We start from the raw sequence: 16,656 nt of genomic DNA, 5'->3' as shown, positions 1-16,656 counted from the left end.
TAAAACACCTGATAACCAGCAGTCATCTCTCCTTTAATAGATGTTGTGAGTTAAATGCCATCAGACATGAGGGTGCAAGAGCTTAATTACCGTCAGCTCCCAAAGGAGGGGAGGAAGCTTTTATTTACCTCTGCTGCAGAAAATGAGAGCTCTTTATCTATGGTATCCCGTTTCATATGTTTATTTTTTTCCATAATATTTTGGGAAGAACATTTCCTGTTTTGTTATATGTTCCTGTATTCAAAGGTTATTCCATGTTTATCTGTAGGATAATCCGTAGCAATAACTCCATTAGTGATATAACAAAGTGAAGTCTGCTGATAGCTTCTCTCAGAAGGTTTACATTTAAAACTGTCCAGCTGCTCAAAGTTCATGGAGTTTCTTTTCTCCTGTGCTAAGTTTAACAACTGCCATCAGAAAGGACTTTGTATTGTTGCAAAAACTGCAGTACAATCACAGTCATTAAAAATCACTCACAATTCTATAATTTACAGCTTATATCAGTTTATGTTTAGATTTTGGCTCATTTATTGCTCAATTTATCATTTTGACTCTGACCAACAATCAACAGCTGCCAAGGCCCATGGGTGTTGTAGTATTAGGAACCATCCAGCACATGCCACAGAGCACCACCACAACAACATGAGAGAGTCTTGCTTCAGTTATAACCATTGTATTATCTCAGAGTCGTATGTAGAGAGCACTGTAGACTCCCTTCTTTGAAACACTGCAAAGACAGTAATGTAACCATTCTCAAAACTAGCAAAGCAGAGAGGAATGGGATTAATTAGTCAATGAAAAGTATTTCTGTAAAAAAGACAACTTTTCAGCAGAGGAGTGGGTGTGACATTACTCTTTTGTGTGACTGGTGCTTTATTGCTTCATCGCGGCACAGGTATTTTGACCACACTTCAACCTTAAGCTACTTTTACCAGTGAGCAGCCTTTATTTATTCAGCTGTTATTTGAATACCAGCTTGGTTTTGAGATTGAATGGTAGTCAGAAATATTATTATGACAGAGCTTTTTTTCCCCCTCCAGACGTGTGTGCCTCTCCATAGTTTTGATTTACTTATTATGTGAAAAGACACAACTTCAGACCTAAACTCAGATTTGGGTGTTTGTCCCAGTATGAACTCGATGGACTACATTCTTATTCTATGTGATATAATTTCATCTTTTATTGTAAGTGGAAAAATCCACTTCATATTTAATGGAAAGAAAATAAATAAGATGTATGGGATACTTACTGTTGGCTTGCAATTGCTAAAATGTTCAACGTGTTGCATGATAATTACTTCTTTACTTTCTAAAGATTGTTATCATGGATTGTGGATACTGGTGAGCTCTTAGCACAAGGTGCTGTCTGCAACACAGTCACAGTACTTCACAGAAAAGAAAGGTCATCAGATTATTTAATCCTGCATCCAGTCTCTAGAATATAACAGGGGAAAACTTGTTTGAAGAGATTTTTTCTATAAATGTAGCTACTATAAAACAACTGGAAGAATCCATATGAACTTCATTTCTAAAGTGTTTGACATTTTTATAATTGAGACTGGAAGCAAGATTACCCTGTTAAAAAGTATTATTTGTTTTACTGTTTCTCTATGAATTACTTGTTTATACCCTAAAACAAGAACACTGTACCTCTGATTGCCTTTCCACAAGAGTCTCATTTTACAACCAACTTGTAGGTGAAGGAAAATGACTGCGCAGTTCTGTGTTGTTGTTTTTCCAGAAGCATAATTAATGAAAATGGTGTTATAGATGTTGTAAATTATTATATTAATAAATATATTGAGTAAATAAATGACAAGCAAATATTCAGCCCATGGGCTCTTTGTTTACATGTATCTTTATCCACAAATTGACCTATTTGGCGAAAATTATGTGGACACACCCATAATGTTGAAAGTGTTTGCATGAGAGGTCCATACAGCCACATCTCAATATCTGGTGGGGATACTAAAACCAGAAAAATGTGGCCTGATATAGTATCAGATTAAGGCCCAGGGTTCATGTATGTGGTGTCCACATATTTGTGGCCATAAAATGTACCTTAAATCAAACTCACAATTGGATCTTGAGACAATTGCTGGTGTAAAAAAAAAGCAAAAGCAAAATACTCAGATAAACCTTCTCATCATTGAAAATCCTCCAAAGGGAGTCTGTACACACTATGGTCAACACAAACAGTCACACATTTTGTTATGTTGAGGCTTTAAGACTCACCCAGCATCCCAGCAAACCAGCATTGGCAGCAGCAATCTGGTATTTCCACAATGTCCCTTTTGAAATGAATTAAATATCTGTTTATAGGATAGTGTCTTATTCAGATTGTCTCTCGGGAGTGAAAGACTTAATGGACAGCCACTGTTTTTTGCGGTTGATATTGTAAGTTGTTTAAATAGGTCTGCTTTAAGTCTGCCAGTTTAAAGTAAAAAACAGGGTTAGTTCTCCCAAATTTTAAATATATGCTCAGTTGTTATTTATTCACCACCAATAAATTGGAGGTGGATGGAATTTACTTTGTGATGTAGAATAGAAAATACAAATTCCGCATAATACTCATACTTCTGTGAAGAGTTTTGTTAGAGCTTTGTGCTGATAAAACAGTTGAAATAACTGTCCCTGGATTGTCCTTGTTAAAAGAGCTTATTTTTCAAAAGACACGTTACTGTCGCACAGTTCTGTGTTATTTCGTTGTTGTGAACAACACATTCGATTTCATTTACCGCCACAATAGTTTTTATCAAAGTAGTCTATCTCCACGGGATATCTATGGGCAAGTAAGAAATTTGGGTGATCCATTATGATAAATTATTAATTTTGCTGATACCTTGAATTCTACAGTAAGATCCATGATTTTAAACAAATGATGGCAGCAACAGTCTTCCACTCAGTCATAGACTAAATCCAGACCTGAGCACTCCTTTGCTTGGACTCCCTGCTCTCCCTTATACTCTTCAGAGGCTGCCTCTCTCCTTTATGGGAGTCTTGTCTCTTTGGCTGCTCCAATTTAGTCTCTCTGACCTCTTCGGGCTCCCTTATACTGCTACAGTTCAAAGCACAAGTCCAGTCCGGCTGGTGTTCCACCACCAGGTCTAACGTGGGGAGAGAGGTGGTGCTGGTCACATCTCTGAAGCCTAAAGAGGATGTGAGAGAGGGACAGTCAGGGGGAAAGGTTTCATATCCCCCCCTCATACCTTGGCAACCTCCCCAGTTGGTCCTCTCCCTCATCTTTAACACCTGGCGGATCTTCTTCCAGCCCAGGTGGTTGAGCTCCAGCAGGTTGAGAAGGATACAGAAAACTCCCACACAAAACATGAAGCACAAGAAGATGGTCTTCTCTGTGGGTCTAGAGACATAGCAGTCCACTGGCTGGCTGCAGGGGGCTGAGGTGCAGAGGAAATGGACAGGCACCTGGAAGCCAAACAGCTTCCACTGGGCCACGACAAAGCCCACCTCCAGAATAGCACGTAAACACACATGGAAGATGTAACATTTGGAGAGAACCCCTCCAGCGACCACATGACCCACTGCGTTGCCCGCTCTAAAAGGGCAAGCTCGGGCCTGGCTTAAGGTCACTATGATCTTGGGGTCTCCCCTCTGGAGGTTCTGGGTGGGTATTCCCTCCAGCACATCTGCCAGGCTGTGTCCTAAATGCTTATGGGAGCGAACGGAGCAGCTATCTGAGTCACAGCTCCGATCATATGCCTCCAGTCCGCTGTCTCGCCATACATCTGGGCGTCCCTGCCCTGGGTTATCCCCTGTCCCCTGCCCCAACCTCAGGGTGGTGTTGAGGGGCCGCTTGGACAGGTTGTGCCATGTGTAGATGATGAAGCAGAGGGATGGCGTAGAGACGCTGATAATGTGAAACACCCAGAAACGAGGTTGCGAGATGGGCGCAAACGCGTCATAGCAAACAGTGGAGCATCCTGGCTGAATGGTGTTGCACACAAACATCTCCTGCTCATCGGTGTACACGTCCTCAGTTGCCACAGCCACAATGAGGAGCCTGAAGATGACCATAACGGTGAGCCACAAACGACCAATCATGGTGGAGTGCTGGTGGACAGCATCCAGGAGACGTTTGAGCAGGGTCCACTCCGTCATGGTGGCCTGTGGCTGATGGCTGCCTCGTTGCGGGACAAGCTGCCTGGAGTAGAACAGTCTGCTCTGTACTGATCCACCCCTCCTTCTCCTGAAGCCCTATCCTGGTCCTGCTTCAAACCTAAACTATACTACAGAAACCCTGAGAACTGTCCAATTTAACCTACATTACGCTCTGTTTTTCATTTTTTTCTCAATTCTAAACCTGAAGGATCTTCTACAATCAAAGCACCTTCCTACCTCAGCTGAAGCCAGCAGTCCTCTCTGACTGAGTGTTTGCCAGCCCTGCCTTGCGAGCAGTTGAGCCATTGCAAAGGACAGCCATCCCATCTTTTACAGATAAGGATGTCCACTTGACATGAGTCACTTGGCGCGTCCACTTCTCTCTTGCGTTTAGGATCCATTTTAAAACTGAGAGACATGAGCCATCCTGTACCAGAGGACCTGCTGATAGTGTTGACTGATAGAGCATTCTTCAATGATTAGTCCGCTGAAAGCAAATGGGCTCTTCCTTTAATCGAGACGCATATTTTGGATGATGAGCAGTAAGGACGCACATACTTAATATAGGGTTCAGGACAACAGACATTATTTTACACAAAAATAAATCAACTCTGGATACACGAGTTCAGTCTGGTGTCTCAAGAGGTTTTCTGTTCCAGGCCTTGTTTTGACTGCTCCTCTCCAACCACTTGCCAATCCTCTTATCTTTGTTTTAAAAAAAGACCCTTGAAAGGTCTACTAGCATCAAATCGTCCTGTCCCTAAGATAAAACACTCAGTGACCTCTTTCCTTACATCAAACAGTCCTGGAAAGCTCCATCTGAGTGTCTCTCTCGCAGAGCTTTGCTCACATTCTATTTATGACATGAACAGAAATGTTTGGTGCAGCGTGAAATAAAAAAGTTTTTTACCCAGCTAGCCTCCTCTCTCTCACATGTCGACTCCTGTCTGCCTTAATCTCTACTCAGAATCAAACTGCTACTAATCTCAACAAACTGGACTGGTCCAAACCCTCATCTGTTGAATCACTGGAACCTGAAGACATTTGTGGTCTGTACTACAAAGCAGGATTTGTTGTTATCAGGGTATCTTCAAGTTTACTTCAGGGCTTTCAGTCCTAAGAAGCTTGTTTACTTTATATCGGGGTAAAGCACCATGCTAAATGCTGCTGAATGACTAACGAAAGATATAAATCCTCATCACAGGGAATAATGAACCTATGTCAGCTGGTGGAGCCAAACAAAACCAATCTAACATGTAAGAGCAATGTGCTCACAGTACCACAGACTCTGCATCCGTTGTTCATTGGGCAGCTGTCATTATGTTTCTTTTTGTTTAGATGCGTTTGTACTCCTCGTATTTTTCAAATATAATAGTTTAATCCTTGTTATGAAATGTGCAATGTAAGGCCAATTATAGTAAAAATCATGACTAGTTTATTTTGGTCCATTTTGCCATCATTATAATCTAATAGATTACTCATTGAATTTGAAAACATCATACACTTGTATAACATAAATGAAAAATGAAAGCTGCAAGCAGCTTTGGCCTTGCTCTTGCAAGTTACACACATCGTGGTGTGCTGCAGTTGTGTTGTTCTGCCGGAGGTTGGTTGACACCACTTGGTATTGCGTTATACATTTGCACAGTGCATGAAGTTAAATTTCACATCCTGTTATGTATTTTATAAGTCTGGCCATGATATATAAACCGATTTGATACATGAGAGTAATCTTGCCAGGGGGCTTCTTTCTTTGAAATTTTGTAGCAGGCACTATCAAACTATTTGGCCATTATCAAATGCAAAACCTATATTGGAATAAAAAATGTGTCATTTCTGCTTTTTTTGCCAAGTTTCATGAGTTCTCATGTATGTTTAGACTCCACAAAAATGCTATCAACTGTGAAAAATATGATCAACATCCGCTGTGTTGCCATATCAAAAATGGCCAACATTCACAAGATTTTTTCATCCCACTGTTAAGGTTCTGGTCTTGTGAAGTTTTACAGTTTGGAAAATATATTATAGTCAATTTGGAAGAACTTCCTGTGTCAAGGCGAAATTTCTAGCTGATCCAAATAATCCTGTAGGAGGAGTTCGTAAAAGTACATTACATTAACAATGGTTGACTTCCTGTTGGGTTTAGGGATGTGGTCACCAACCTTTTCGAGCCCAAGATCACTTTTCAATTCTGAATGAAAGCCGAGATCTACCACCCTGATATCTTCCAAAAAAACCACTTAGGAGGGTAATATATATTATTTAGGGGATTTCTGTTAAAGGCTCAATGTACGAGCATAAATATACACAAATAATTATTGTTATGCAACTTTATCTATTCAATGCACAATATTCACATTGATATCATTTCATATTAAAAGCATCTGTTCAATTTACAATATGTAGCTTCTCAGTTCAACAATATGTTCTGCAGAGATGCTGTTACTGCAGCACAATGTTTTTACATACAGGCTTTGACTTGAATATGGATAAATATTCCTTATATAAAGGTAGTCCCTTGTACTCAAATAAATACAGGTACTATTCAGATTGAAGCTGCATATTTTCTGCTTCTGCAAACATTTTACATTAAAACCCCTTTTCTTAAACAAAGGAATGGATACAGAATCCATTCCTTTAGACAAAGATCCTTTCACCTGCTTTGAAATTCTGCTGTTAACCACAATTTGTATTCATCTATGACATAAACGTATTTACAACCGCATTCAGTGATTCCAGAGAGTTCGGGGATCGACAGTGAAAGCTTCAATAAAAACTCACAACATTCATTACCTCTCATCAACCATGTCAGCTTGATCTGGTCAATCTGCTAAGGAGTAGATCCCAGTATAAAACATGTAATTTCTTGTTGCCAGTAGGGGGTGCTATGACCATGACTAAATATTAGCATGAAGATGTGTTCAAGCTAGGACTCTCTCAAACATGTGTAGTTAAGTGTAGATTAGATCATGTACACTGAAGTTACAAAAACGTTATGTTTCTTGGCAAAACATTCAAATTAGACACCATGTAACAGACATGCCCTCTGACAAAAGCTCAGGAAGACGGCTACTTTTAATCATCAAGGTGTTTAGATTGCACTGAAGAAATTTGAAGTTGATCTGATTAATCCTCTAGGAAAAGTATGATGTGTATGAATCATCAAAAATGACCATTTAATCTAAATGGCTTATTTCCTGTTGGGTTTGGAATATGGGTCCACAGACATTATTGTACGTGTGTACCATTTTCATTTGACATTTCCTTATACAACAAAAAATGTTACAAAGTTTCACAGAAAGTTACGCATGTTTAGGCTAAATAATATGCGATTCATTTGGAGTGTTAAATTAACAAAATTCATCATGGTCCTCGTGCGGCCGCTGCTCAGGCCCTAATGAATTCTTTTGGCGCCCATGTTTACAGATTAGAGTGTCTCACTTGATGTCCTGGCTGTGCGCGTCACGTTACATCTCGTGTTGTGTGGCAGGTTTACTGCTTGCACCCAAAATGTTAGACTTTTTTTGTCAATGTGTTTAAATACGTCTCTTATAAACTCTAGAGTGAATTAAACATACATAAAGTAAACTTCAGGAACTGTAACTTTCCTTATAACCTTTTATATAACTTTGATTAGTGATTGGTGAATATGGGCTATAGAAATACAATTAGAACACTTGATTTATTGGTATTTATTGTTCATGTGTAAAGTGAGAGCAGGTCAGTGGGGGATGATAATATGGCACCATACAATGATGCAATGCCTATAATGTACGTCTGCCCTGATCGTGAAGCAGCGGTGGCAATAATTGTGCTGTGGCAAGCCGCTGTAGTGTCCTTACGTTTAGTTGAGTGAACTAGCCTGACTGCATTTGTTAGGTTAAGTACAGCTGGACATCTGATAGATAGATAGATAGATAGATAGAGTACTTTATTCATCCCCGAAGGGAAATTAAGTTGTCATAGCAGCCGGTATATTTGAATACAATAAAATACAATACAATACAATAGAATAAAATTAAAAATATTGAGGTAAAAAGAATAAAAAAACAGAAGCACAAGATAAAATACAATAAAATAGGTAGATAAGGTGCATTGGCAAGATGATGGTAAAAGTACTGATGATATGATGGTAATGGTATTGTTAGACAGTATATAAGAATAGTACAGTATACATAGTATATAATATAACATAATATATATTTATATATGATAGTAATTATACCAATATAAAAGCAGTATATGGTAATAATGGCAGCAACAGTATATATAATAATAATAGTAATTATAACATGTACACATAAATAAATATGTGTATATAGACTTATGTAAACAAGAATATACAGAGTATGATATGATATATAGTAGAAGTATGAATATGAATATAAGTATTTGACTATACAATAGGTAATATAATATACTATGAGTCTAAGAATATGTAGACAGTGTGCAAAAGACAATATTATTGTATAAAATGATATATAATATCAATATGGTTTATATGAACACATCTGAAAGATATCCTTGGTATGAACTTGCTTTGTAGCACGGCCCCGTAAGTCACTCTGGACTCTGAGCATTCACTATTGACTAATTACCTCCACCCCTCTCCGTTTGTTTGTTGGTTTGTTTTTCTTTCTTAGCAAAATTTCACACAAACAACTGAGCAGATTTAAATGAAACTTTTTGGAAGAATGTGGCATGGTTCAGAGAAGAATTAATTAATTGATCTTGATAAAGGAACTGATCTGAGCTTCAGACAATAATTAGTACAGTGTAAGGTTTTCCATATCATCAGGTGTCCATCATACAGCGTCTCATACTTTCACTGTCTATTAAAATAGCCTTTTTGACAAAAAACATACAAACATGGCAACTCCTCATAAACCAGTTGAGTTCAGAAGCATCATACACTGGAGGGATCCTCTGCTTAGTATCTAAGTAATAAACACTGATGACACTGACATAAGAGCATGACGTATATACATATATATACAACCTGTTAAAGCACTATGAGTCAAATTGTGATTTGTGAATATGTGCTATACAAATAAAATTTGATTGATTGATTGATATAAACTGCTTTATTTGAAGTAGCCGTACATCTTGCTTTTACTGCTAGAAAAAATTGTACTTTCTCAGGATCAGGTGTTGCAGGATTGTTGGGACCTACTATTTGTGAACTATAGGTGGGCCTACATGTTTAGCCAAATCCTGCAACCACATGTTCCTGTGTTCTGGAGACAAGGAAGAACTTCCAGAACTCAGTCTCCCAGGGTGCTTCAAATTCACACCTAGGTGTTAATCTACCGCTGGACACAACTTTCAACCACTATTGATCACTGTGGGCCCCATGACCCATGTGGTCATCAGGACAGTAAAGCCCAATTCCCCCTCTTTTCTATTTCTTTTCTATTGACTTCTCCAGGAGGAAAGATGTAGCTCCCCTGCTCACCCAGCCAGGGTGAAACTACTCCTAACCCAGCTCTTCCATCCTCCAAGCAGGCCTGTCTGGAGCAGACTGCTAAAACCTTCCAAAAGGGCTCAACAGCCTGCCTAAGAACTTCAGCAGTTGCAATTGGCCACGATACAAAGTCTGACCAGCAGATGCACAACAACAGGAGCCACAAATGGTAAATGGTTTTGTATTTATGTAGCGCTTTTCTAGTCTAATGATGACCACTCAAAGCTCTTTACAGTACAGTTCTACATTCACCCATTCACACACACAGTCATACAGAGCATCTATTAGCAGCACTTTGTTGTTCAATGAGGGGCAATTCATGGTTCAGCATCTTGCCCAAGGACACTTCGGCATGCCGATGGGGAATAGCGGTTGGAGGACGACCACTCTACCCCTCAGCCACAACCAGCAAGACCACTTCACTGGACTTCAAACAGCACCTCAAAGAGGACCTTTTCCCATTTTCATGAACTGGTAATACAACTGGGCTTATTACACTAGGCTATGCAGAGAGATACATTTTTTTTATTTGTCCCACACACATGCACAAAGATACTCATGCAATTGAGGGAAATTTGTCCTCTGCTTTTATCCCATCTGGTGCAGGACACACAGAGCAGTGGGCAGCCATGTACGGCGCCCGGGGAGCAGATGTTGGGGGAGTAAGGTGCCTTGCTCAGGGGCACTAGACAGGGTAGGGAGAATAGTCTTTTGATTTTTTTGGACAGATCCAGGTTCGTCTTTATTTTTTGTTGTTATTCCATCCAGGTAAGTTTTTTTGTTGAAACACCGTAGAGTCGAACCGTGGAGTCGAACGAGAGACCTTTTTCTGCCAGTAGTCCAAGTTTCTGCCACTAGTCCACCGCCTCTCCCTCCCTCTGCACAGGACTGTTGAATTATACTCATGATATGTTTTATTTGATTTCTGTTGTTGTGATGTTCAATAATTTCCCAAATTGGGATCAATAAAGTAAATCTATCTATTTGTTAATTTGAATGTTATTTAAAAGTAGGGCTGGGCAAGTTAACTAGTTAATTACGAGTTAACTCATCACTTATTTAACTCAACTAATTATTTTATCTCGCATTAACTCAGGTTTGATTATTTATTGTTTTATTGTGAAAGTCAGGCTTTTATTTTGTGAAAGTCTGTTGCTGACTGCTGCGGAACCGGAAAAAAGAAAATAATTGGCGGATAAACAACCATGGATAAGGGTACGGAGCTTTTACATTGCCATTTTCATTTTAAAGTCCTTCCAGACGGCGGAGTCGAAAGAACCAAAGTTATTTCTAGCCACTGCCAAGGTGAATTTTCTTATCACTGGAGTACTTCCAGTCTAAAATATCACCTGAATGCAAAACACACAGTTTATATCAGCAAATCATTCAACGACACAGCGAGCAGAGCGAGGCTTCGGCAGACTACGTTAGACGCAGGGAGGAGTATACATTTTTCATAACGAAGAGGATAACATTAATGCCCTGGCAGTGGCATTGAGCTTTAACTTTGTATTTGCTTTGATAACATTGTTAAGTTGAGATTTACACTGAATATTTTATTTAACTGCTACTGTATTAAATGCTGATGTTAAAAGTGTTTGCACAACAAATGTTATGGCACTTTCGTTCATATGGCAGAACATTGAAAATAAAATTGCGCTATACACTACTTTTTAATTCATTATTGGATTTTGCGTATACAAATGCGATTAATCGTGATAAATCAGGGAAATCATGCGATTAATCGCGATTAAAACTTTTAATCGTTGCCCAGCCCTATTAAAAAGCTGAGGTTTGTTATGTATGCTCTTCATAGAATCTCTTCGTGTGCACTTACAGTTTTTTTCGATTGCATAAACACTAAAGACAAAAGTATTACACAATTATCAAAACCTTACACTCAAGGAGCAAACATGGTCCCAGATCTGCACCACTATAAGCACAATGTCAGCTTCACACTTTTTGCAAAACAATACACACAGTGATCTGCGCAACACTAAACACACTTGTATACATTACACACAGAAGTATATGAAGATATCACTTCCTTGCAATTCCTAAGCACTGACTGTCAAATGACCACCCTATGAGCCAATTGGTTAAACACAGCCATCGGGTGTGCAAACACATGACTGCTTTATTGTAGACACACCAATCCGGTTTAAGCACTATACAAATGCAGCAGCTGAGTTCACCTGTCTTCAACCAAAATGGAGCTTGTGCACAAAAAAAAGAAGAGTTAGTGTGAAAGGGGGAATCCACGGAGGAAGAGAAGGCTGCGGCTGCAGCATTAGTATGTTGAGGTATGTATTGTTCTCTTTAGTACTGTGATGTAGCATACTGCACACGTAACCTTTATCATGTAAATGTACTGTATTCCAGACCTATGCTGAACTACACAATCTTGTCTTTCACTGTATTTCGGAGAGTTTTGCAGACGGATGCTGAGGAAATCCTGCATGAATTCATATACACATTAGGCACGGTTCAGCCTGACAAAAGCAAGTAGGAGAGGCAGAAATATCATTGGCCACCGGGCTATAATCAATGTCCCAGGGCAACGTGGGGGTAACATCACCCTTTGCGCTGCCATTACACAGAATGGGGTCCTCCTCCGTCATGCCAGTATGGGCCCTTGCAACACACCTCACATTCTCACATTTTTGGAACGATTGCACAACCTCGTCACAGCAGTAAACCACAGGCACCAGATGCAATACACTGTCATCTGGGACAATGTGTCATTCCACCGCTCTGCTCTGGTCCAGAACTGGTTTCAACACCATCCACAGTTTACAGAACTATACCTTCCACCATACTCTCCCTTTCTAAACCCAATCAAAGAGTTTTTCTCTGCATGGCAGTGGAGGGTTTACGATCTCCAGCCCCAGGCTCAGGTAGTCCTCATTGAAACCTGAACTGGATACAGAATTTTCTGCTTGTCTGACATTTGCTGAGCTTACAGTGTTATGCACACTCCTGTAGTAGCATGAAAACTGGGACATGTTTTGTTTTGATTCTCAATGTTGACTGATTTGGGAATATGGAGAGAAATCAATTCTATTTTCATGAGTCTGCAGCATTGGTCTTGTGTAGTGTTTAGTGAATTTATTGTATATTTGCACTTTCTCTGTGAAATTCACTTACAGGACTCTAATCAATGAGAACTGGAATTGCTAAAAGTGCTTAAGGTTAGCAACAGCAGTTTGTTACTGGCTCAAACTGAATTAAGTCATATGAAGCGTACGTTTCATATGGTAAAGAAATATGGTTTTGATAAATTGTGTAAGTGTAAGTACTTTCATGAGACTTTATTACCTCGGGGCTATATTGCCCGAGGCAGCTTTAGTATCAATTAAAGTCATTATTTAATATTAATATTAATTTCAAATAATATATCAAATAATAATCTTCCAAATTTATTGACTGCCTAAGGCACACCATTTAATGGTGCCACACACAAGATATAATAATCACAGCAGGATTATGATGATGAGGTTGTACAGGTAAAGAAGTAAACGGTGCTTTTGTCTGCAATCAATGCAGATCGAGGCACACGCTGATTTACCATCTTTTAAAAGCTGCTATGGGACCTGATGAAGCAAGGGATCGATAGACTGGAGAGTGGCCCCTCCCTCTTGCCCTGAGCAGGATTAGCTAGGGCCCCTGTCTTATCTAACAAAGCAAAACAGAGGAGGCGGGCCGAAGGTTCCACTGATTGCAAACAGACCTTGACTAAAGCCCAGACACAACATCATCCAACCCAGACCTGCCACTGACAGAGAGGACAGGAATTGGCTTTTCTACTGCATTGGCGTTACCACGCCCAGTGTATTTACGTTTCTATCCAGCATGTTTTAGGCTCCGTGCCCTGCTGCTGTTAAAGGAATTATCCACTCTCTCAGTCTGTTCAAGAAGGAATTCCTGATGATTCCCCCTGAGCTTTGTCAGGAGCAGCCTGGGAATGTATCACAGACGGGATTAAAAGGAAAAGAGAGAAAGAGAAGGGACTGAAAAGTCTTGCTCTTTTTGCTCCTTTGAGTTATTTTCAGCAGGACGTTTATCTGAGCTCATGTTAAGAGAGAACAGATCATAAATATGAATGGAAAGCCTTCTTTAAAAGAGGCTGAGCTCCTCATCTGCTTCACACACTCGCAGACAATATACCTAATCCTAAAGCAGAGGATTTCCTAATCTTAAATAATTGTTGGAGTATAGGGTGTATATGTTGTTGATGATAATTCTTTTATGATACATTTCTTAATTGTCAAATGTCTGGATGGCCGTGTACTCCAGGCTGTTCAGTAATGACACTTTACTGAACTGTGACTGAATTTCCACCCTAAACAAAGGTTGTGTACCTTTTCAAGATACTGTAAGTGATACAATACGTAGCCACTGTGTGTCCAACCTGATCACACAAGAAACAAGTGACAGAAAACTACAAAGACAGACAAATACATTGTTTTGTGTTTTCTGTCAACTACTCAAATGCACTTGCTTTCACAATTAGGTAAGAACAAAAGTGTGATGTGAACAACCATACTTATTCTACTATTACCAATAATAATTATAAAATGTATGGCAAGCTTTTAAAAAATGTAACATACAGTGTTTAATAAGATAAACAAAGAGGAACATGAATTAATTCAGTACAGTTTTACTTGAGTTTGGTAGAACAGATCAGACCAAGAAGTGTAATATATAAAAAAATAAATATGCGTCGATATATATTTTATGTAGACTAACTAAAAAAAAAATTAAAAATTTAATTTAATTTAAATATATATATAGGCTCCTGGGAAGGTTACAAACAAGCACACAGAAATTAAAATAAATTCTATCAAATGTTAGTTGATTGCTTCTTGGCAAGACTATTGATAAATGTATAAATCAAATAATGTGGAGCGTGACTCCACAGACATCCAGTATTCCTGTCAAAAACATATCAACAACACCACAGTATCATGCAGGAAACTCCAGTCTACTTTATCATAGGAGCTGGGAGGCCAGCGAGAGGCTCTCTCTGCTGCCCGGCCGGTAGCCCCCTAACAGGATTAAGGGGGATATGGTGAGGTGCTACTCCTGCTTGGTGTAACTCACTCTGATGTGATTTCCATTTGTCTGGCCTTGCCCTTACTTTCCCCTCCATCTAATCCCTCACTATTCTCACTGCCACCCATTAGCCACACTAATCTGCTACTAGGCTTTAGAAGGAGAAGCTTCTTCACAGCGAGGCTGATAAACACAGCGGCAAAGGGATGTTTTTCACTGTGTGGGAGCACACCTTCACACAGGACTTGTGGATCTCAAGCAGATGGTAAGACTACAACGATAAATTCACTTCTATACTTTGTGCATGGTGTTGTATGAAGCCCATTTGCTTTGCTGTACCTTGTGACTGGCTCTGGCTCGGCTCAATATGTGTTTCATGTGTCACTGCCTGTACTTATGAGTCTGTGATGAATAGAGCACGTGTGTCATTTCAAATAAGTTGATGTATAAATTCATCTGAACCAATTATGTGAAAGATATGGAAGCCCATTTCCGCCACTGTGATGAAAAAAAAAAAAATTGGTATCTCATTATTATGAGATACTATCTCATAATTATGACTTAGCATCTCATTATTATGAGATACTATCTCATAATTATGACTTAGCATCTCATTATTATGAGATAGTATCTCATTATTATGACTTAGTATCTCATAATTATGACTTAGCATCTCATTATTATGACTTAGTATCTCATTATTATGAGATACTATCTCATAATTATGACTTAGCATCTCATTATTATGAGATAGTATCTCATTATTATGACTTAGTATCTCATAATTATGACTTAGCATCTCATTATTATGACTTAGTATCTCATTATTATGAGATAGTATCTCATAATTATGACTTAGCATCTCATTATTATGAGATAGTATCTCATAATTATGACTTAGCATCTCATTATTATGACTTAGTATCTCATTATTATGAGATAGTATCTCATAATTATGACTTAACATCTCATTATTATGAGATAGTATCTCAAAATTATGACTTAGCTTCTCATTATTATGAGATAGTATCTCATTATTATGACATAATATCTCATAATTATGACTTAGCATCTCATTATTATGAGATACTGACTGCAGGGTCTGTCATGCGAGTCTGCGTGTGTGTGTGTGTGTGTGTGTGTGTGTGTGTATGCTTGTCTCTATTCCTCTTCACTAAAACTGATAATCACATGTATTTTTTAGTAATTATTCGATGATGACCGATCAAGACTTCGGATCGCTCCGTCACTTTAACGCTGACGGTCCTGTACTGTGCGCGTCACGTTACATCTCACGTTACGAAACACATGTTTAAACACCGTGTGCACGTAGTCCCCAGCTCCACACAACACGTGTTTCATGAACTCAAACAAACACAAAGTAAACATCAGTCCTGTACGTGTCCTAATAACTTGTGATCGGTGCTGGTGTTTATTGTTAAAGTGTGAAGTGAGCGCGGGTCAGAGGGAAGTGAGGCGGAAGCAGAGTCCGACACACACAAGACAACCGGACTTTTAAAGAGCGTCTGTTCTGATCCTGGAGCAGCGCTTGTTATAATTATTCAGCGGCAGCACATCGCTAAGACAATGAACGGAGCAGAAAACATGGATCGATCCTGTTATGTCTCTGTATCGATGCACAGTCGCCCACTTCCGCGAGTAAGGCTGCTGTCCCCGCATCCGCTCAGCCTCGGGTTCCCTGCTCTGTGGCGCCCGCCCACAATCCGTATCTCATAATAATGACTTAGTATCTCATTATTATGAGATAGCATCTCATAATAATGACTTAGCATCTCATAATTATGACTTAGCATCTCATAATTATGAGATACTATCTCATAATTATGACTTAGTGTCTGACTGTGGGCGGGTTGCAGCAGAGCAGGTGAGCAGTGGTAGAGAGGCTGGGAACTCAGTGAAGTAAAGTTAAGGTTTGAGTTAAAGATAACTACGCCCGCCACTGTAACAGAAATACAATATTTGACTTGCATGACAGACCCTGCAGTCAGTATCTCATAA

The 16,656-nt window shown here is 39.3% G+C and overlaps 1 protein-coding gene across 1 annotated transcript; it reads right to left on the bottom strand.

Moving 5' to 3' along the window:
* Positions 1 to 2,912: 2,912 nt before the first annotated feature.
* On the bottom strand, positions 2,913 to 4,118 carry gjd6 (gap junction protein delta 6). The gene has a single exon (XM_061068707.1). It carries the CDS (start codon positions 4,116 to 4,118, stop codon positions 2,913 to 2,915), a length of 1,206 nt encoding a protein of 401 aa, XP_060924690.1.
* Positions 4,119 to 16,656: the final 12,538 nt, after the last annotated feature.

The sequence above is a fragment of the Limanda limanda genome, chromosome 3 (genome assembly GCF_963576545.1).
Source record: "Limanda limanda chromosome 3, fLimLim1.1, whole genome shotgun sequence".
In the NCBI taxonomy this organism is placed as follows: domain Eukaryota; kingdom Metazoa; phylum Chordata; class Actinopteri; order Pleuronectiformes; family Pleuronectidae; genus Limanda; species Limanda limanda.
This window is presented reverse-complemented; position numbering and strand designations above follow the sequence as displayed.